General features: G+C 30.8%; 2 protein-coding genes across 3 annotated transcripts in view; one reads left to right on the top strand and one right to left on the bottom strand.

Annotated features, from left to right (window-relative positions):
* Nucleotides 1-43: 43 nt before the first annotated feature.
* Nucleotides 44-18,377, bottom strand: FIG4 (polyphosphoinositide phosphatase FIG4). Its single transcript, XM_014427593.2, has 15 exons — nt 18,184-18,377; nt 17,907-18,090; nt 17,605-17,812; nt 17,337-17,426; nt 15,701-15,962; nt 15,233-15,431; nt 14,475-14,673; nt 13,245-13,428; nt 12,943-13,168; nt 10,514-10,655; nt 10,255-10,443; nt 5,816-5,962; nt 5,499-5,651; nt 4,991-5,096; nt 44-3,061 (listed from the first exon to the last, which is right to left on the bottom strand). The coding sequence occupies exons 1-15, from the start codon at nt 18,265-18,267 to the stop codon at nt 2,900-2,902; spliced, it is 2,535 nt and encodes an 844-aa protein (XP_014283079.1). The 5' UTR covers nt 18,268-18,377; the 3' UTR covers nt 44-2,899.
* LOC106685097 (ABC transporter G family member 20) overlaps nt 17,567-19,209 on the top strand; it is a 28,697-nt gene continuing 27,054 nt past the window's right edge. The window contains exon 1 of one of the 2 annotated variants that reach the window (XM_067050594.1): nt 17,567-17,695. The gene's annotated coding sequence lies outside the window, so the exon portion shown is untranslated. The remainder of the gene's footprint in view (nt 17,696-19,209) is intronic. The other variant, XM_067050596.1, reaches the window with a different exon arrangement.

Below are 19,209 nucleotides of genomic sequence, written 5' to 3'. Positions count from 1 at the left end.
AGTATTATTGAACTACTATAATCTCAACAATGCTGACTAAAACCTATTTCCTGTATGAGACATCTCCATATTAAAAGAAATAAGAACTAACATCATTAACAATAAATGAGAACATAATTAGTGTACTAAACACACAACAATAAACTATAACCTTGTTTCTTGTTTTTTGAACTAGTTTATTTGATCATTTACAGACAATATACCTGATACAGATACATATTATAACTGATATATTACATAAATCTTTGAAAAATTACCTTCTTCAACTTTATAATATAGGCATAAATCAATTATTAACAAGTATAAAAATCACATGTTAGGTAAATCATAACTTCTTTTAACAAATAACAAAATATCACATTTAAATTTCCTATAACATTATTAATGTTTGCATTATTAATATAATTAATAGAATTTATCTGTAGCTTGTAATGGTGATTAAGAAATTCTAATTTATATGGAGATCTATTTCAAAGATTATATTTTAGAAAAAAACTTGAAATTTCATATTATTACTACTTTTATGAGCTTAATTTTTACCATTTATACTCGATTTAAAAGTCAACTTTTATAACAAAAATCATTTCTTTAGTTAACGACTTTTTCCCTATCTGAGGTATGATATGAAAATTTATTTCTTAAAATACTTATTAAATATGTCAAGAAATTAATACAAATGTGGAACTAAAATGATTAAATAATTTAATATAGATATTTCTTTGATTTAATTTTAGACTTTTATTATACAGAATAAAAAAAAAAATTAATAATAGTATTTAAAAATATTCAGCTATTAAATACCTTTATATAAAATAATTTAACTTATCAGTCTTTTAAATACACAAGCCTTTTCCCCTTAAAATCATTATTATAACAATTAAATTTGTAGAGAAAAGAGTGATGACAAAAAATTCATAACTTGGATATTATTATAGTAATGATGTCCATTAAGAATAACAGATTATTCATTTTAAAAATTAAACCTAACTGGTCATTATGAACCAGATTACAGTGACCCATTCAGTTAAAAGTATTGAAATTAACCTACAAATCAGAGTTATTGACATTATTTTTAGTAAATGTTTAATCTTGCAGGCATAACAAGATATAGCATTGATCTCTGAGTGACGAGGGAGCATAGTTGTAGGATATCGGAAAACAGACTCTGATAAAAGAAATCATTTAAAAGATTAGAGAGTTTGAAAACTCCATTTTTTATAAGTTCTTATGGAGAAAAATCGTCGTTTACAATGTTAAACTTGTGAATTATTTGTTTTTTAGAAAAAATTATACTGAACATTGATAAATCACATTTTTTCAAGAAAACATAATTTTTATTAGACCTGAATAGTTCAACAAGGGATAAAATAAATACAAAATTATTCTAGTTTTGATACTTAAAAACTTGTTCATTAAACTTTTTGTTGGGATAAGAAGCACCTTTAAATTAATCCAAAGTCAAACCCACAGCATGACTATTGCAACAATTATTTCTAGAAGGTAAGTCTGTGAGACTTATTAGATTTCTGTCTTGCTGACTTGTGGAGGGTTAATGCAAATGAAAACGGTTAGTTTAAGATCATTGCAAATGCCACCAAAGAGTTTTAATAAGAAAATAGTTATCCATATCTCATTTTAATGGGGTGTATCAGAAACTGCGTAGCATTGGTTTGAAAAATTTAGCAGTGGAGATACGAATTTAGAAAGGAAGAAGGGCTCTGGGCAATCATTAATGGATATTGATGAGGTTCTACAGGAAGCTGTTGAGTCAAATCCATCCACAAATACTCGCAAATTAGCCTGGGAGAGTGGTGTGTCAAAAGATACTGTTAGTCGTCATCTACTCTCAAATTAAAAGAGTAGTAGACTGGTCCCTCACGAACTTACTCCTCAGCATTCAGCTAAGAGGTAAGAAATTTGTGAAAATTTATTGAATAACCCTTCTGGTATGAGATTTTACCTCAAACCATCGGATTACTACTTGTTTTGATCCATGGCCCATTTCCTTCAAGGGAAAAAATTTGATAATTTTGCAGAAGTTGAAATTGCAATTCAAGAGTTCTTTCACTACCATCCCAAAGAATGGTATCAGCGTGGCATCGAGCAATTTCCTAGCAGATGGCTAATGACGGTAGATAGCAATGGACTATACTTTGACTATTAATTGTATTTTATATCAAATAAATAACAATATAAATATTTGGTTGAAAAACCGTCATTTTTATTTTATTCATCCCATTAATTATAATTAGTAATAAATATGTCTTTCTTTTATTTTAATTTATATAAATATTTTATTTTTAATTTATATATTATACCTACATCAATTTATTCATAGAGATGTTAGTAAATATTTTTTATTATATATGAGTTTTGTTTACTGAATAAAATAACTAGTAGACGAATAATATACTATACCAAGAAGTGCTCCCAGCAAACAAGTGACACAAAAAGTAGAAGAAAGATGTTCCCCTGACTCTTAGTAAGGCCACAAGATTAAACAATTATACTAATTTTTAATTATATGAGCTGTCAAGAGCAGAAATAATGTAAATCATTCTGTTCTCATAAAAAAATAATTGATTAATTAATTACTTTAAATACTTGAATATGGACGAGGCAGGCTAATTTTCACAGAGAAAACGGTTATACCTGACAAAACCTTTGTAGAACTTCTCCCTAAAGAGTGGAATATTTTAAAACTCTTATTTAACTTACAACAGTTTTGCAATCGACGGCTCATATATTCATGAACATAATGTGAGACAACAAAACCATTTTTTATAATAAGTTATGAATCAGATTCTAAGACTTAAAAATGAAAGAAAAAAACAGATTGTTTTCAGGAAAAAGAGTATACATATTAATATACACATAAATACAAATTATATACACAACATTAGTCCCAGCCAACTCCTTTGTAGATGTATAGCTGATTGTTACAATACCGCGCGTATCTTTCAGCTTGCTGTGGTGTGATACACTCATCAATGGAATACATTTTTTTCACGTAATTGGCATAAAAGTCAAGAGATTTCTTTGTAACCACAGGTGCTTTAGTCTGAAAATGATAAAAATTATTTTTGTATAACCAATAAAATAAGTTAACATCAATAGAATTCAAGTTTATTGAAGGTAAAAAACATACATTACCAATGTCAATAATTTTTTTAGAAAATATATATGACTAAGAACTAATGAAATAATGTGTTATGAATAGATTATAACATTTTAGAAATTAAATTGACATAGCTATTGTTATTTTCAATAAAAAAAATTATGATAAAAATTTATTATACATGTTTTTAATTAGTTTGCGAAATTGCAATACTTTCATTGAAAATTTTGAAAAGTTACAGTAAAAAAAATGCATATTTTAATTCAGAAGATGAAAATAACCTCCTGCAACATTGGTTCAAACATATGTAAACAGAACTAGGAACCATTATTGCCACATTATCATAATTCTTTTTACAAATAAAAAAGACTTATAGACAAGCGATATCAAGCTCATTAGTATAAACAATATAACATTATCAGGAGAGTTTTTCTGACATATGAGGGGTTTATTTGCAGGGTACCATCCTATTCTAACTATGATGGGGATCAAGTTTTCATTTCGTGGGACTACAACAGAAATAAAAGTCAACCTTCCAGGCCAGGTTTGAACTGGCACTGCTCCATTTATGAGGTTGCAAAGACCCATGCCTCAACTCTCTCAGCTATAGACGGCCCTATCAAGAGAGTCTATTCAGCACATACAATTGGAAAACCTGCAAACTTTATAATGACTATGTTTAAATAAAAGTTTACATAATACATAATTACGTTGCCCCAATGGAAAATGTCATTTCAGTTTTAGAGTGAGTCAGCTATCTGTAAACTTATATTAACCCAGAAATGGACTCGCTCATAGCTAGGCCGTACATGAACGGATTTTTTTTCAATATGTTAGCTCAAATCATTCTAATCTTTCTTGGAATATCACTGTTTTGAGCCATAAAACCTATGAATTGGTGAAGTATTTAGCTCAAAATATGGTTATATAAGCACAGAGAGACTAAACACATTTGATACAATAATTTTCATGATCTTGAGCTCGACTTGTTTCAAAATATTCTCTGTATCTAGCAGAATAATTTGAGCCATAAAAAATAAAAATTGGCTGAGCTATTTGCTCAATCATCATATAGCTACAAACGGACAAATTAAATAAATATCTGAGCACTATTCATCCAATTTGTGGCTATTTGGGTAAAATTATCAAGAAAATTTGTTAATAATTATTTTCACAATATTCATAGGTGACAATACCATAGAAGTTACTTAGTAAAGTTAATAACATTTCATTCAATAATTTATAGCCAAGCTCCAATGAAAAAATACCTTAGTTTGGAAGTGAGATGGTAACTCATTCGAACTAATCTTGAAAGTCAGTATTGTCCAGGAGTATTAAAGTATACTTTGACCACTACTGGGCTAATGCAAAAGAACAGAATCTGTCTAATACTCCTTTTCTTAGAGTAGTATTCATATTTTGCAGGGGTTTAAGGTTAGGCATCAAAGAACATGTGATAAATATTCCATGAAAACTATGTCACAGTGGAAGCTAACCTTAGAATGAGGATTGATCCGTGCCTAATTCATGGGGTATCTCAAAAATGGTTTAATTTTGGGCTTTAAAACAAAAGATCCAATATACTTGAGGTATCTAAGTCCGTCTTTAAATCTTAAAAACCTATTTCTATCTTCTTTATCCAACAACTTAGCTCTGTCAGAGTTTTGAAACCTCTCACTTTTTTTAAAAATAACTTTTATTAAAGTTCCTGTAAGAATTTAAGAATCACAATTAAGACTCGCCACTTCTCCATGAAATTCCCTTTCTTTTGATATATTATTTGTCAAAATCCCTAGCTCTTGACAGCCAGTAAAGGGATTAATATTACCATTTTACATATATGTACAATTTATTTAGGAAGAAAGAAAATACCTGTTCGGTTGAATCTGTGAATTCTGTCATCGGTTTAAGGCTGTGGGCTAATGGTTTATTCGTTCCTTCTTTGGTACGTATGGACTGCCTTCCAATAACTACATACCTGAAACGAATTGAACTTGCAGTTATACAAAATAATGCAACTAATTTAGTAATTTATTTATCTTGTTTACTTCAAAAGTAATAAACTAGATACACTTCAACTGATTCCTGTTGTATAATTATTGTGGCAACATTTTACTTTAAAATAAATAAGTGTTTTTCTGTGTGATCAACTGCTTGGTGTATTGAAATAGCTTTATCAAATATTAGATTTGGAGAAATATAATAAAATTAAATATCAAGTAGTAACATTAAAAAGTGAAGTAAATTATCATTTTCATCTAAAAGAAATTTTTTAACAATATTAAAACTAATAAATAAAATGTAAGAAAGTTTATATTAAGGCTTCTTGTTTTATACAAAACCACTTAAAAAGTAAAAAAATCATTGGAAAGTTGAATACCTTTTATAGATTTGCATATCCTGAGAAGAAATCGGTTTCAATGCAAATATATTTCCCTGTGATGATCTAGCAGACTCTGTGCTCCCTTTAGCGGGTGAAGACGATTGCCGAGATTCTGTTTTCACATCCTCCTCTTCACTTTCTTGACTGCATCTGAAATGATACTGTTTTATTAATATGTGTATCATAAGCAACATTCAAAAATATATTTTAAAAATTTCTATAGATTTCAATATTATCTATAATAAATCCAAAGTAAATGATAGAATCATGATATCTATAATTTAGCTTACTGATTTTAAGTAACTACAACATACTCGTCACTTGATGTGGCACTAGAAGTCGAACTCTGTCCAGATACGGAAGGATTTTTGAAGCCTTTACTATTTTCTTCTCTTCTCCTTCCTGGCCCAACACGAACTGTGAACGGGCTATAATCTGTTACACAATTTGGCATGAAATCTCTGAAAATAAATGTTTAAAAATTAATGAGGTGTTGATAGTTGCCCACAGATTGATATAAGGAGCTGGTTAGAGGGCACAGTCAGTAAAAATCACAAATAAGTAAATCTTATTTATTTGTGCCGACATTTCAATCTGAATTTCAGGCCTTCATCAAGCAGAAAAACAATTTATTACTTTAATTTTAACAACTTATTTGTTTATTTTTAAACAACTTATTATTTTAGTTTATTTCAATTACTCATCATTTACATTTTCTGATGCACCTTTACCTTTGTTAATTTTTTTATTTACATGAGCACTGTCAAATTTTTTATAACTTTTTTTTATCATTTGTTTTGTATAATTGTTACCTCTACAATATTATATTTTATCTTCAATTAGTATCATCTACTATCTACTTAATTTATTGTTATGAATATTTCCAAGTTTGTTATTATTTTCTTTTTCCGTTTCTCTGAATTAAGGTTGTTATCTTATTTTGTTTTTTGCCCTGATGAAGGCCTGAAATTCAGGTCGTAACGTCGGCACGAATAAATAAGTTTTACTTCTTTAGGTAGAGAGAAAGAAATACTTTATTCATTCATGCTGCCCAAATACATCAGGTTGCTAAATTACACAGCATACTGATCAATCCATGACTGAACATATATAAATTACATATTTTTATATGATATAATATAATAGAAAGATAACATTTTTTTTTTTTCAGTTTTCTTTTACAACAGCTCTACGACAGTCGCTACGTGAAAATGCGTTCGAGGAATGGGCTAACTGCAGGTGGCAGGGCATTGGAGTACGCCATTTCAAAGAGACCATGAGAGCAAATAAGTTTATATACGATAAACAAATACTTACGGGCTCTGAATGGTCCAATGCCCTGAAATTGAATATAAAATATGCACCCCTACGTGGAGTCCCAGGTGTCAGCGGACAGGATAGAGAAGTTGGGTCCCTCTGTTGCATTTGCATTGAGTCAGAAACACCAGCACATGTGCTGGGGAAATGCCCCAACAACTACCTCCTCATAACATGTCGACATCATAGAGTGAAATACGAGTTAATGAAGCTCCTAAAAGAAAGAGAATTTGCCTGCTTTGACGAGGTCTACTGCGTAGATACAGATGGATGCACAAGATATGCGGATATTGTTGCTTTTCCTAAGAAGGGGAAGTTGGCAATTATTCTGGATCCCACAGTGAGATATGGAAATAACGACCTTGACCAGGCAAATAAAGTAGATAGGGAAAAGAAGGAAATCTACGATAAATGTATCCCTTTCCTCAAGTAGAAGTTCCGTGAGGGCTTCGGAGAACGAGACTTCAACGTGAGAGGCCTCTGGTTCGGAGCCCGTGGAACTATTCCCAGGACAACTAGGAGCTTCATGGAGGAGCTTGGGGTCGATGTCCAGGACGTGGCTAGGTTAACAGAGAATATAATACTTGACTCCCTGGGAATCATACACCACCACATGCATGGAAATTAATGAGTGGGGGATTTTATCCAGAGGAGGGATGGCATGCATGCATCTCTTATTTGCGATAGCTACACGCATATCTTATTTGTTGTTTCATCTATTACTTTATTATTTTAAATATTTTAATATTTGTTATATAGGGAAATTTGTTGATCAAATGAAATAGGGGTTGTGAAATAGAAGGGAAAGAAAAAAAAAAAAAGGAATAAATTGAAAAACTTGTAGTTAGTTTGTAGACGAATACCAGTCTACAAACTGGTGACGAGTTTATCCAAATTCATATTCAACTTTGTCACCGAATCCTCGTTGAACTGTAGCTCTCCCGAGAATGTGCATCCTAAGTATTTTATGGTGTTGCCTTCTTGCATTGTTAGGATGCTATCTCCATTCTCAAGGGAGAGCTTTGTCGATTCCAGCTCTCCCTTATTTATGACGATTCCCACACTCTTTTGAGGATTCAATGCCAAACCGATTTCTTTGAACGTCCTCTGTACACTATCAATGACTCTTTCCACAGCAACCCTGTCGCACGCTGAAACCGCCAGGTCATCTGCGAACCCTGTGAGGACCACACAATCTTGGTCGCTATTGAGCTTATATCCATATTTACTTACGAAGCTTTGCTCACACAGGTATAGATGGTCTATGGCCAGGTTGAATAGCGAAGAAGACAAGGGACCGCCTTGAGGTGCTCTACGCTTTACTCTGATTTGGCTTGTTGAGTGGGCACCTACATTTATTTTGATGTTATTTGTAGTAAGGAGAGCCGAAATCACATCTCTGAGATCCGGCGACATGCCCCTCGCCTTCAGTGAGCTCACAATATGATCATGGCCAACATTGTCAAAGGCACCAACAACGTCGAGAAATACCACCGCGCAATTGCTTTTCTTATTTCTTGCATCTTTCAAAATCGCATTGATAATTCTCGTGTTGACGTGTGCTCCCGGAAGGCCCTTTATAAAACCCCTTTGATTTCTGTGGAAGGTGACCTGTTTCCTAAGTTCACAATCAAGCACCTTCTCAATAATTTGGCGCACGATGGAATATATTGTAATTGGCCTCCAGGATGATATATTAATTGCATCTCCTTTGCCTTTATATATCAAAATCGTGTGCCCCCCCTGAGTGGTTTTGGTACATAGGCCACCTTCAGCATTATCTCCGTAATGATTACTCCGTAATATTACTCACCGCATCCCAGACCATCTTCTTCCTATACCTAAAAATTAATGTTTACAAATATAAACAAATAATAAATAGGCAATGTTTTCGTTACTATTCTTAAAATAATAATTTATAGTTTGAACGAGTTTTTTTTCTTTTCATCCATTTATTCTCTTATTAGAAGAAAAATCTAAAAAATTGGCTATAAAAAAAAATCTGGTGAGGTGCATTACACAACTTTCCCTTATTATAAAAATTCGTATTATAGAGTTTCTCAAGGTGAAAATAACAATTATCAACTTTGTTACTGCCATCAGAGATGGACAAAAATTAGCTATAGCTAAAACTAATAGCTAAAATTGCCATGGATACGACCCTCAATCATGAATGAATCATTGATAAATAAATATAACATCTATGGTAATATTAGCTACTAGTTTCATAGTTGCCCAACTCTGCTACCAACCATACAACAATTTAACAAAGGATAGTAAAGCTGTGTACATATGGATGCAATTTGAAAAGATCGGGTGGTCTTGGCTTTTTCCAATTCGTACTTCAGTCTCTATTTTTCCGTTTTAATCTTTTAGTTATTCATAAAATTCTTTAATATTTTTTATTTATCCATTGTTTACTATTGCTAACAATGAGAACTGTATATTTATTTCAAATATAGAAAATAAAAGGTACTTAAGAGGAAGATTTTTTGAAAAATCTGCATTTAAATCCTATCAGACTATTTCAATGAGGATAACTTATCTCATATTAAAGAGCACTGAATTCTACATTCATTAACTGAGTTTAATGAAACTCATTAGACCTGTTTTTGAGAAAATTCTTAAAAAGTACAAAGTCGGTTCTATAAAGTGATGTCGATTTTAATGAACAAGTTATTATAACATCCCAGGTATACACATGCTCTAAATATGTAATTTCAGTTTTGTAAAACTTTTTGATTTTGAGCTAGGCAGTTCACACACAGACTATTTTGCAAGACTTGTTTATTTGCACTAAGGGGACCTCAAAACATGTATATATATCCATTGAAAACTTGAATTCAAAATCTTGCATGATCACAATACTTCTCCTAACTATATATACCATATATCTATCTGTACATGGAAGTATAAAATAAAATAATGGTTCAGGGACTATAATGAAAGCAAATGAGAAATAGTTCCTGAATTTTGGGTCATGAATTCTAAGGAAGTACAGCCGACCCACAAAAAATTGAAGCATGGAAAAAAAAAGAAAAAAAAAAGAACTATATAACCTCTTTAGTGGATCTCAGATGTTATCTATCTAAGGAAGACCACTGGGTAAGAATGGAAAACATCCTAACCTCTAATATGGTCCTCATAGAAAAAAATCTAAGGTAGAAAAAGAGCGAAGGGACTAAATATAAGGTGGACGGTGACTGAAGCCAATGATATGTAAACCCTTCTAAATTCTAATCCATATAGGAATCAATTGCTGGTGGCTATTGTTAAGTTGTAGCATCAGATAAAAATAATAATAATTTCAAATTAGATGATGAATTCGCAATAAAGTCAAATTAATTTTATATTCCGACTTATAAACTATCAAATGCATTTTGATTCAAATGTGTTATATTTTATTTTTATTTTCCAATTAAATTGAGTTTCTAACCTCACACTATGGCTGATGGTAGCCGGAAATATTTCCATGAGGGCAGTGAATTCATGAATCCTATGAAAATCTGAATAAACATCAACAGTTGTGGGGTTCAAAAGAGGCTTAACATCCGCTTCTCTTTCCAAGTATTCCCTTGACAAGGAAGTAACTTCCTTTTCACCCCACCATTGAGTTAAAGGCAATCTGAAAAAATACCAAGTTATAATATAATACAAGAATTTAATAACTAAATTATAAACAATAAAATGAATACCTGCTCTCTTCTAGTGGAAAGAGCGTTATTGTTTCTGGATGATGAAGATAATAATCAGTTATTTGTTCCCATATTGGCGAAGGACTATCATAGGGTATGAACAATCCAAGAAAAAGATTCATTGCATGTTGTTTTTCGAAATCTAAAAATAAAACTAAGCTATAGCAAAAATGAAAAAATATTGTTTACATAAATATGATTTTTTTAATAGACAAAAAAGTAAAAATAAATTTTATAGAAGCATAGTATAAAGTATATATGTTTTACTTTGTGAGGAAAAAATTCAATCTTTTGTCATAAAAAAAAAATAATAATAATAATAAAAAGATACCCTATAACCTTATCTCCTAATGGATGGAATATTACTTCATGTCTTCTTATATGTATTGCGAGGTTGTTAGTGATGTTCCGTCTATATATATTTTATTGGAGGAGGATAGTCTGGGTGGCAGTCAATAAAGGTTTCAAAATAGTAACAAAAAACTATTTATTGTTATCCAACGTTTCGCCCCACTTTGTGGAGCTTCCTCAGGGTTAAATAACAAAAACGAGACAAACATTTTAGAATTAACAGAACATTAAAAATATAAAACATTTTAAAACAATATTGAAAACATTATTGTTTTGAAATATTTTATATTTTTAATGTTCTGTTCATTATAAAATGTTTTTATCTTTTTTTTCTTATTCAGCCCTGGCGAAGCACTGCAAAGTGGGGCGAAACATTGATTAACAATAAATAGTTTTTTGTTACAATTTTGAAACTTTTATTACCGCCGCCGAGAATATCCTCCTCCAATCTTCTTCATACAGTCAATTATCTTCTTCCAATATATATATTTTAATATCCTCTTTTTTTATAAATAGTCATTTTTTAAATATAAATAGATTAGTTTAGTTTTTTCCATGTTTTTCCACCAAAGAGCACACTAATCGACTTTATTATGGATAGGAAACTAACCAATTCAGACGTAATGGAGGAAAAAACAAAGTCGTTCCAAATGTTCAAGTTTGCGGCTTGCCCTCCTAAAGTCTGTTGGATTGTTGCTATGTTGAGCAGGTAGATTAAAATTTTTAAACTTTTTTTGTTTCTCTACCACAATTATAATGCAAAGTGAATCAAGGAAAAAATAAAAGAGGAAAATAATCATCAATGAAGTATTTACACCATAAATCATTGTAAGTAAATCAAAACCGTTGTACTACTAATGCTTGCAGCGACTATAGACACCCTTAGTCTACTCTCAGTGGTAGTATTTTTTGTAATAAGACAAGAAGAATTAAGTCACCAAAGAAGACCATATAATCGGTTAATTTGCTCATCCTAGGATCAAACAGATTTGTTAAAGTAATCATTAATTCATTTAACAGTAATTGTGTTTTGACTGTCTCGAGAACCTGCTCTAAGACAGAGTCAATAATGTAGAATAATTTAAAATGAAATTTTAACATCTAGTTAATATTTAATTTAGTCATTTAAACAATGTCATCATCAAAGCATTTCATTAAAACAAATATTTTAGATCTGAGAATAATAAAAACAGTTAAATCCCTATAATTATTATAATAAATTTTAAATATTACAGTATAAATAATGAAACTTGGTATAATAGCTGGGTATTTTCCAAATGCAAACAAAACTCAACTCATCTGACTATTCATTGATATACTTTCGATATGATTACATGCACAGATGAAAAGAGATTTCTGCATTTCGACATGTGACATGTTTATATATGACATAAATCTTCCAGAAAATCCAAGAACAAAAGTTATAAAGAAGAAAACATTTCATTAGTGCATAACTCAAAAAGTATACATTTTATGGTAAAATATATATTTATTCATTATCCTTGATGACTTTTTTTTTTTATAAAATATTTTTTAAAGTCAAATAGTATTAGCAGAGGCTTTATACTCATATCTTAACTTTCCTTAAGACCTAGATAAGGAGATTATTATAATAGGGTCAAATTTTTTATGCACAGTTTTCAATGGATCATCCAGTTTAGAGATTTTTGAGTTAAAAAACAAAAAAAAAAAACAGTTTTAGCTATTAGTGATTCTTTGCTACAAAAATTTTTTGAAGGGGTGGGGGGAGAGGGTGGATTTTGTTGTTTTTTATTTAATTAGTAAGATTTTGAACCCAATGGCTATACACCAAATGGGACATTTTATAAACAACAGTAGTGCTTGATTGACAATAAATATCATGAAACACACCTTATCTCTACAAAATAGAACATAATTAGCACTAACAAATCATCATAATTAAATTAAATCAAATGTTTTTGGGTCAATTAATTAATCAGATTTAACCTAATCAGATGTCAAGTCAGTCATTTCTCATAATGGCCATTGGCAGCACCTCTAAATTATACAAATACATTTTACAAAATATTTTTTCAGTATTTTTAGCTCAATAATACCTGAAAATGTGTTGCTATAGTATCGACTTAAAGTTTGCATAATATCATTTCCCTGTGATGTCCAAGGTGCCGTCTTTCTATAAGTCTTGATCCTGTGAACCAACTGAGAGCCGCCATACTGCAGTGCCAGGGTATCACCGTGGTCTTCATACAATACTTCAAGCAGTCTTATACAATCAGTATCATACTTCAGCTCGAGGGTTTCAAGTAATCCAAGAGTTTCAAGCTACAATATTAAAATAAAAGAGATTATTTCTATATATGTTAAAATAAAACTTTTATTTTATCTCTAAAACACCTACTTGCTTAGCTAAAGCACACTTTCCTAGTGCGAATTGTGCAGTGTTTGTTCTGTCAAGGCAATCAACACAATTGACTCTTATAACTCCAGTCTGTAATTTTTTAGTAAATGTACAAAATACGCCAACCTTCGCTAAAGCGTTTTCGCCAATTCGAGCTAATCGTCCCATAACATTTGCCACTTTTCTAAAAGATTAGTAAATAATTTTATTATTTAAAAGTAAGTATGATAATAAATCTCTCGGGGAAAATATGTAATTATTCTACTATATGGAAGAGAATAATCATGGAAAGGTAATGAGGAGCAGAACAATGTTTCTTTATATGGAACAAGCACCAATATCTCATCATCAGTGGTGTCTTGAGCACATATTTTAAATGTGCACATCATTTAAATCATTTTAAACATTATTAACATTTTTAACATCTTCACATTAATTGTTGCATTCTAGAAGCAATGAAAATGATATATATAGAAAAAAATAGTTTTGTTGGATAAATATCTTGGAACAGAAATTAAAGACCACATCAGATTCATTATGTTCTAATATATCATACCTGTAATAGTATAATTTGTTTAGCTAACTTAAAATACAGGGTGTTTGTAGCCAAGGGAGTGCCCACCTTAGCAACCACCTAACTACAATGATGCCAGTTTGAATCTAGCCTGGGGTGAGGGGTTGACTTTTATTTCATGGCAGTCTCACGGAATAAAAACTTGAACCTCTCACTTTGGTTAGAAAAGGTTTATTACCTCTCGACCAATGGACAAATTGAATAATGATGGCAACAAGAACCCACCCTGAGGTAATCCTCGCTATATACTGATCTGACTAATTGAGCGGGGTGGTACTCCAATTTTAATCTTCTTGGTGTTTAGGAGAGCATTCTTGAGGTCGGATTTTACTCTTTTTGCCTCTAGTGAGCTTACAACGTATTCATGACCAACGTTGACAAGAGCACCTAAGAAAGACGTATTTTTTATTGTTTAACTCTTACCTAGCCAGCCATTTGTGGCATATGGAGTAGTTATCAAATTTACTATCAACCTATTTAAACCAAAGTGGAAAGGTGGAGTTTTCATTCTGTGGGACCAGCTTGAAAATTTCCATCCGTCCAGGCCGGATTTGAACTGGATTATATATCATTGGTGCTACTATGTTTTACTAATGTCATGAAAAATCGTACAAAAATGATATGACTGATTTTTCAAGTTAATTCATACATCTTACCCTTTATTTTTTCTAGCCATGTCAAAGGTGACGTATTGAATATGATGTTCAGGTGACAAGAATTGATTCAGGTACTTAATGTCAGAGCTATATTGAATGCTTAAAGTTGACTCATGTTTCTTTTTTTCCTTCTGTTTTACGAGGTTCAAGGCTATAATAGGTGACCCGTAACGATCAAATAATTGCTTGAAATGTCTCCCTGAAAAAAAAAATACAATAATTGATCATATGATGACCATAAAAAATATTCATTTTGATTTTTTTATGGAATCACAATGATATCAAAGAATCCCTTAACCTGTAAACCTGAGAGTTGCATATTGAAATGAAAATTTTGAAAATCAAAGTTGTGGTCAAATCCAGAAGGAAGCTAATTCAACTATGCTCTGCTTCTTTAGTTATTCTTATTTAATGTCAACAGAAATTAAAAAAAAATCTCGCAGGTATTGGGCCTCAAACAATTAAATCTTATCTGAATTTTTTTATTCTTTCACTGATTATTTGTTGTTTAATGTAATTTATATTACAAAACTGACTATACCTAATAACAATAGAGAAAATAATAGAAATTTCGTCTACAAACATGAAACTAAAGTGTTTGGTCAAGAAATGATCTTATATAATATTTTTTAAATTATTCAAGAATTGAAAATTACTTTTAAAAAGTAGAATACAAATAGAATGAGTAAAGATATAAAACTTTACCAATTACAAATATTTAACAGGAAATTGATGAATAAGTAAAAATAAGACATTACCAGGAGTTATCACAAAAGGATCACTAAGATCATAAGCAATCGTAGGCTTAGGAACAATTTTAGCAATATCTTGACTCCAGTGACCAGGAATACTCCCTCTCATTTGAACAAAACTAGATATCCTAGGACAAACATGCCAACTGCTAACACCCATATCTTCAATTACCTGTTCAGTTTCAACCTCGTTTGCAACATCGCCCTAAAATATATCTTTTATTATGATATATTAAATATACAATCATTTAATTTAAATTTCTCCACTTCCTTCAGTTCATTCATACATATGGAAATAGAGATTTTTATCAAAAATTCAATTATTTATTCTCAAAAATATTCTAAATGAAATTTTAAGTTGTGAAGAATACTGTTTTGGCAAACTAAAGTTGTGTTTATAAGTGACTATTAAGAGGACTTCTCATGTTCAATTATTTGATTTACTAAATAGCAATAACTTTAAGATAAACTCACATTTGTATTAGCACCTCTTTTTAGAAACCTTGTCCCAGCATATTTGTTTGATCTTCGGGCGATGAGAGTTACATAAACAGAACGTCCGAATATATTTAGATTAGACTGGCTTATAAATCCATGAATGATATAAATAATCCAGTCACGGTGAATAACATCCTTTATCTTTGATAACAGATACAAATTCCAAACAAATTTCAGGTTTGGAGATGAATATAATTCATAATCAGTTTGATTTTGTCGTCTTTCTTTCTTCAAATTTCTGTAATAAATCAAAATATATCATCATCAGAAGACATGAATTTGATAAATCTAATTGATTGTAACTGTATGTTAATTGTAAATAATTTTCATAATTATGAGAGATAGTTGACTGTGGATGACGTACGAGGAGAAGATGGTTGGGGGTGAGGTCAAAGAAAAACACAAATAAGTTGGTGTAACCTATTTTATTGTGCCAACGTTTCGGCTAGAGTTTCTAGCCTTCTTCAGGGCTAAGAACAGAACAAGATAACAACCACAGTAAGTATAGAAAATATAAAAGAAAGTATAAACAGAGTAACATAAAATGAATAATTTTACAAAATAGAATTAATAAAATTAAGTTTTATTTGTTTGAACTTCTCTCATCACTTCATTTTATTAATTCTATTTTGTAAAATTATTCATTTTATGTTACTCTGTTTATACTTTCTTTTCTATTTTCTATACTTACTGTGGTTGTTATCTTGTTCTGTTCTTAGCTCTGAAGAAGGCTAGAAACTCTAGCCGAAACGTTGGCACAATAAAATAGGTTACACCAAAGTATTTGTGTTTCTCTTTGACCGCACCCCCAACCATCTTCTCCTCGTAAATAATTTTATTTGTAAAACTTAATAATGTGCAGAAGAGCCCAAAACGTTGTTTGGATGATAAGTCACTACAGCTATCACCTTGAACAGCCCTGATGAAGCTCCACAAAGAGGAGCGAAACGTCGGAAAATAAATAGTTGTTAACTATTTTTGTTTATCTTTTAATAGCAACCCTAACCATCTTCTCTATAATTTGTATTTTCTTTTAATTGTACACCAAATGGCTATTCTTGTACATATATATATTATACATGAAAATTAAAAAAAAAAAAAAAAGATTCTTTAGTAAAAAAGTAAATTTTGAAATCATCCCATTAAATTGGTCTAATAAATTTAATATCATCAAATTTGTTTTGTACTGTATTATATTTTTTATCTAATGTATGTGTTAAATCAATACTGCAGTTTTTTCTTTATATACACTGGTTTAACAGGCTCTCCCGCTGAACCAACAATACCATGGTACTAACAAGTATTGATAAGCAGGATTCTACTGTAAAATTAGACTTTTAATATTAAATGACAGTGCCAGTTTAGTTTATCAATTAAGAACCTTTTAAACATGGAAATAAAGGTATTAAAAGAAAGTGAAAAATATAAATATTTTTTATAAGCATTCATTTACTTACATATTATTTTTCGTTTGAGATAGTAAGAGGTCAATATTACAGTATTATATATAAATATACATTGATAATATAAAAAAAGAAACATTACAATAATTTGAATAATATCCAAAAATTAGTACTAGCAAGTTTCATAACATCAGAAATAGAAAACTTACCTGGTATTATTATCGTTATTTCCCCAGTTCTGTAATTTTTTTGGTACAGCCATATTTACTTGAAGTGTATGGGTGATATCATAACTATAACTGATATAAATCACAAAGTTATAGTTAATTTTTTTAAAAAAGTTAATTTATAAATTGACTATATACACATGATTTAGTAAATTATTTCATGAATATAAGAATATTGTGAATTATTTTATAAATCTAATGATTATAAAAAAAATATCAAGACATTTTTTAACCAACTGACTTTTAGTACCTGAAGTAGAAATTACTAGAAAGGTCAATACTTTGAAACATTTTGACATATCTGGCTTCATCAGGATGTGAAGTACGTGACGATTCATTGGGTATGTAAATCATTGTTGTATCTTCAATCTTATAAATATAATGAAGACCTAAAGCAGCGACTCTCCTCCTTTTTGTTATAAGTAAAAGGTAATAACCTTCTAGAAATCTCACAAAACCTATTAAAATGGAAGAAGAAAGATGAAAACATATAACAACTTTAATTGAAGTATTAAAAAGTAATTCCTTTTGGAAATGAAACTCAAATCATACCAACAATTCCAAATGCACTTTTAGCCGTAACACCCCGAGCTCGAGTTGCAATGAAATTTTGAATATCAGACTGAGTATACTCTTCTCCATCATCAATCACAACTAAATCTTTAGGTTCTTTTCTGTCAATTTTCAGAAGTCTGAACAGATTCAAACTGTTGTTGGATCCAACTACATAAACCCACTAGAAAAAATGGGAAAACCAATTAATATTACTCGCTTAAAAAATTATATGTAACTGAAACATACACAACTATAATGTATATAACTTCATTACATCCTTTAATTCATAAATTGCTATTTTCTGAAGGGTATTGAGGACGGGAAACAAATTAAGTCGAGAATCCGACTGTATAGTCATAATTAATAGTTGAGCAAACTAATAAATATTAAATGAGAAAAATTTATAATAAAAACACATCAACCACTAAAATAATATTTCAAATAGAACGTCGTTATCGATAAGGAACTGTCAAAAGTAAACATAATGTAACCTCATCTATGAATTTGTTTTTGGCAGTGTTGTTTGAATAGTTAGCTTCTATAATAGTTTAATGAATGTTTAAAATTAAATTTTTAAATTTATTGTATCAATAACGTTAATTGATCAAATAAAAAAAAAATATGTATTTGAAATTTTTTTTTTGTACTTTGTGCTTTATATTACCAAGCATTTTTCTTTTTAGCAGTAAAAGAATTTTTGTACAAAAATTAAATAATGAAAGGTAAAAAAGGAGGTCGATGAGATTAAACACTATCAGAGAAGTGAGTAGTGACAACATATATTAAGAAAAGTCAATCGTTGGGGCCACGGGCACACACAAACACATACAACACCTCAAAAAACACACACACACACACACACACACACACACACACACACACACACACACACACACACACTTGTGTTTTAAATCTTAACACACTTGTGTATTTAATCGATAACACACTCTCCTTGTTGGAGAAAGAAGCAGGCACTATGGACGACGCTTGCACTTATCAAGAGAAGAAGAGCGAAAAATAACGATCGACCAGTGGCAGCAGCGTTGGGAGGCTGCAGATTCCGGGAGGTGGACTCACAGGTCACTCACCCGATGTGGCCAAGTGGTATGGTCGCCAGCATGGTGAGGTGGATTTTTACATAACCCAATCGATGACCGGACATGGATGCTTCAGAGCCTACCAGTACCGCTTCAAACTGGATAACACCGCAGAATGCCCTGGATGCCAGACTGTCGAGGAAACCGCGGAGCACGTGTTCTTCACTTGCACTCGCTTTGAAGTAGAAAGAAGTGAATTGGAG

The sequence above is a fragment of the Halyomorpha halys genome, unplaced genomic scaffold, assembly GCF_000696795.3.
Source record: "Halyomorpha halys isolate HHAL.00 unplaced genomic scaffold, Hhal_1.1 Scaffold657.1, whole genome shotgun sequence".
NCBI classification, from domain to species: domain Eukaryota; kingdom Metazoa; phylum Arthropoda; class Insecta; order Hemiptera; family Pentatomidae; genus Halyomorpha; species Halyomorpha halys.
The sequence above is the reverse complement of the archived record's forward strand: the minus strand, read 5'-3'. Positions and strand labels throughout refer to the sequence as shown.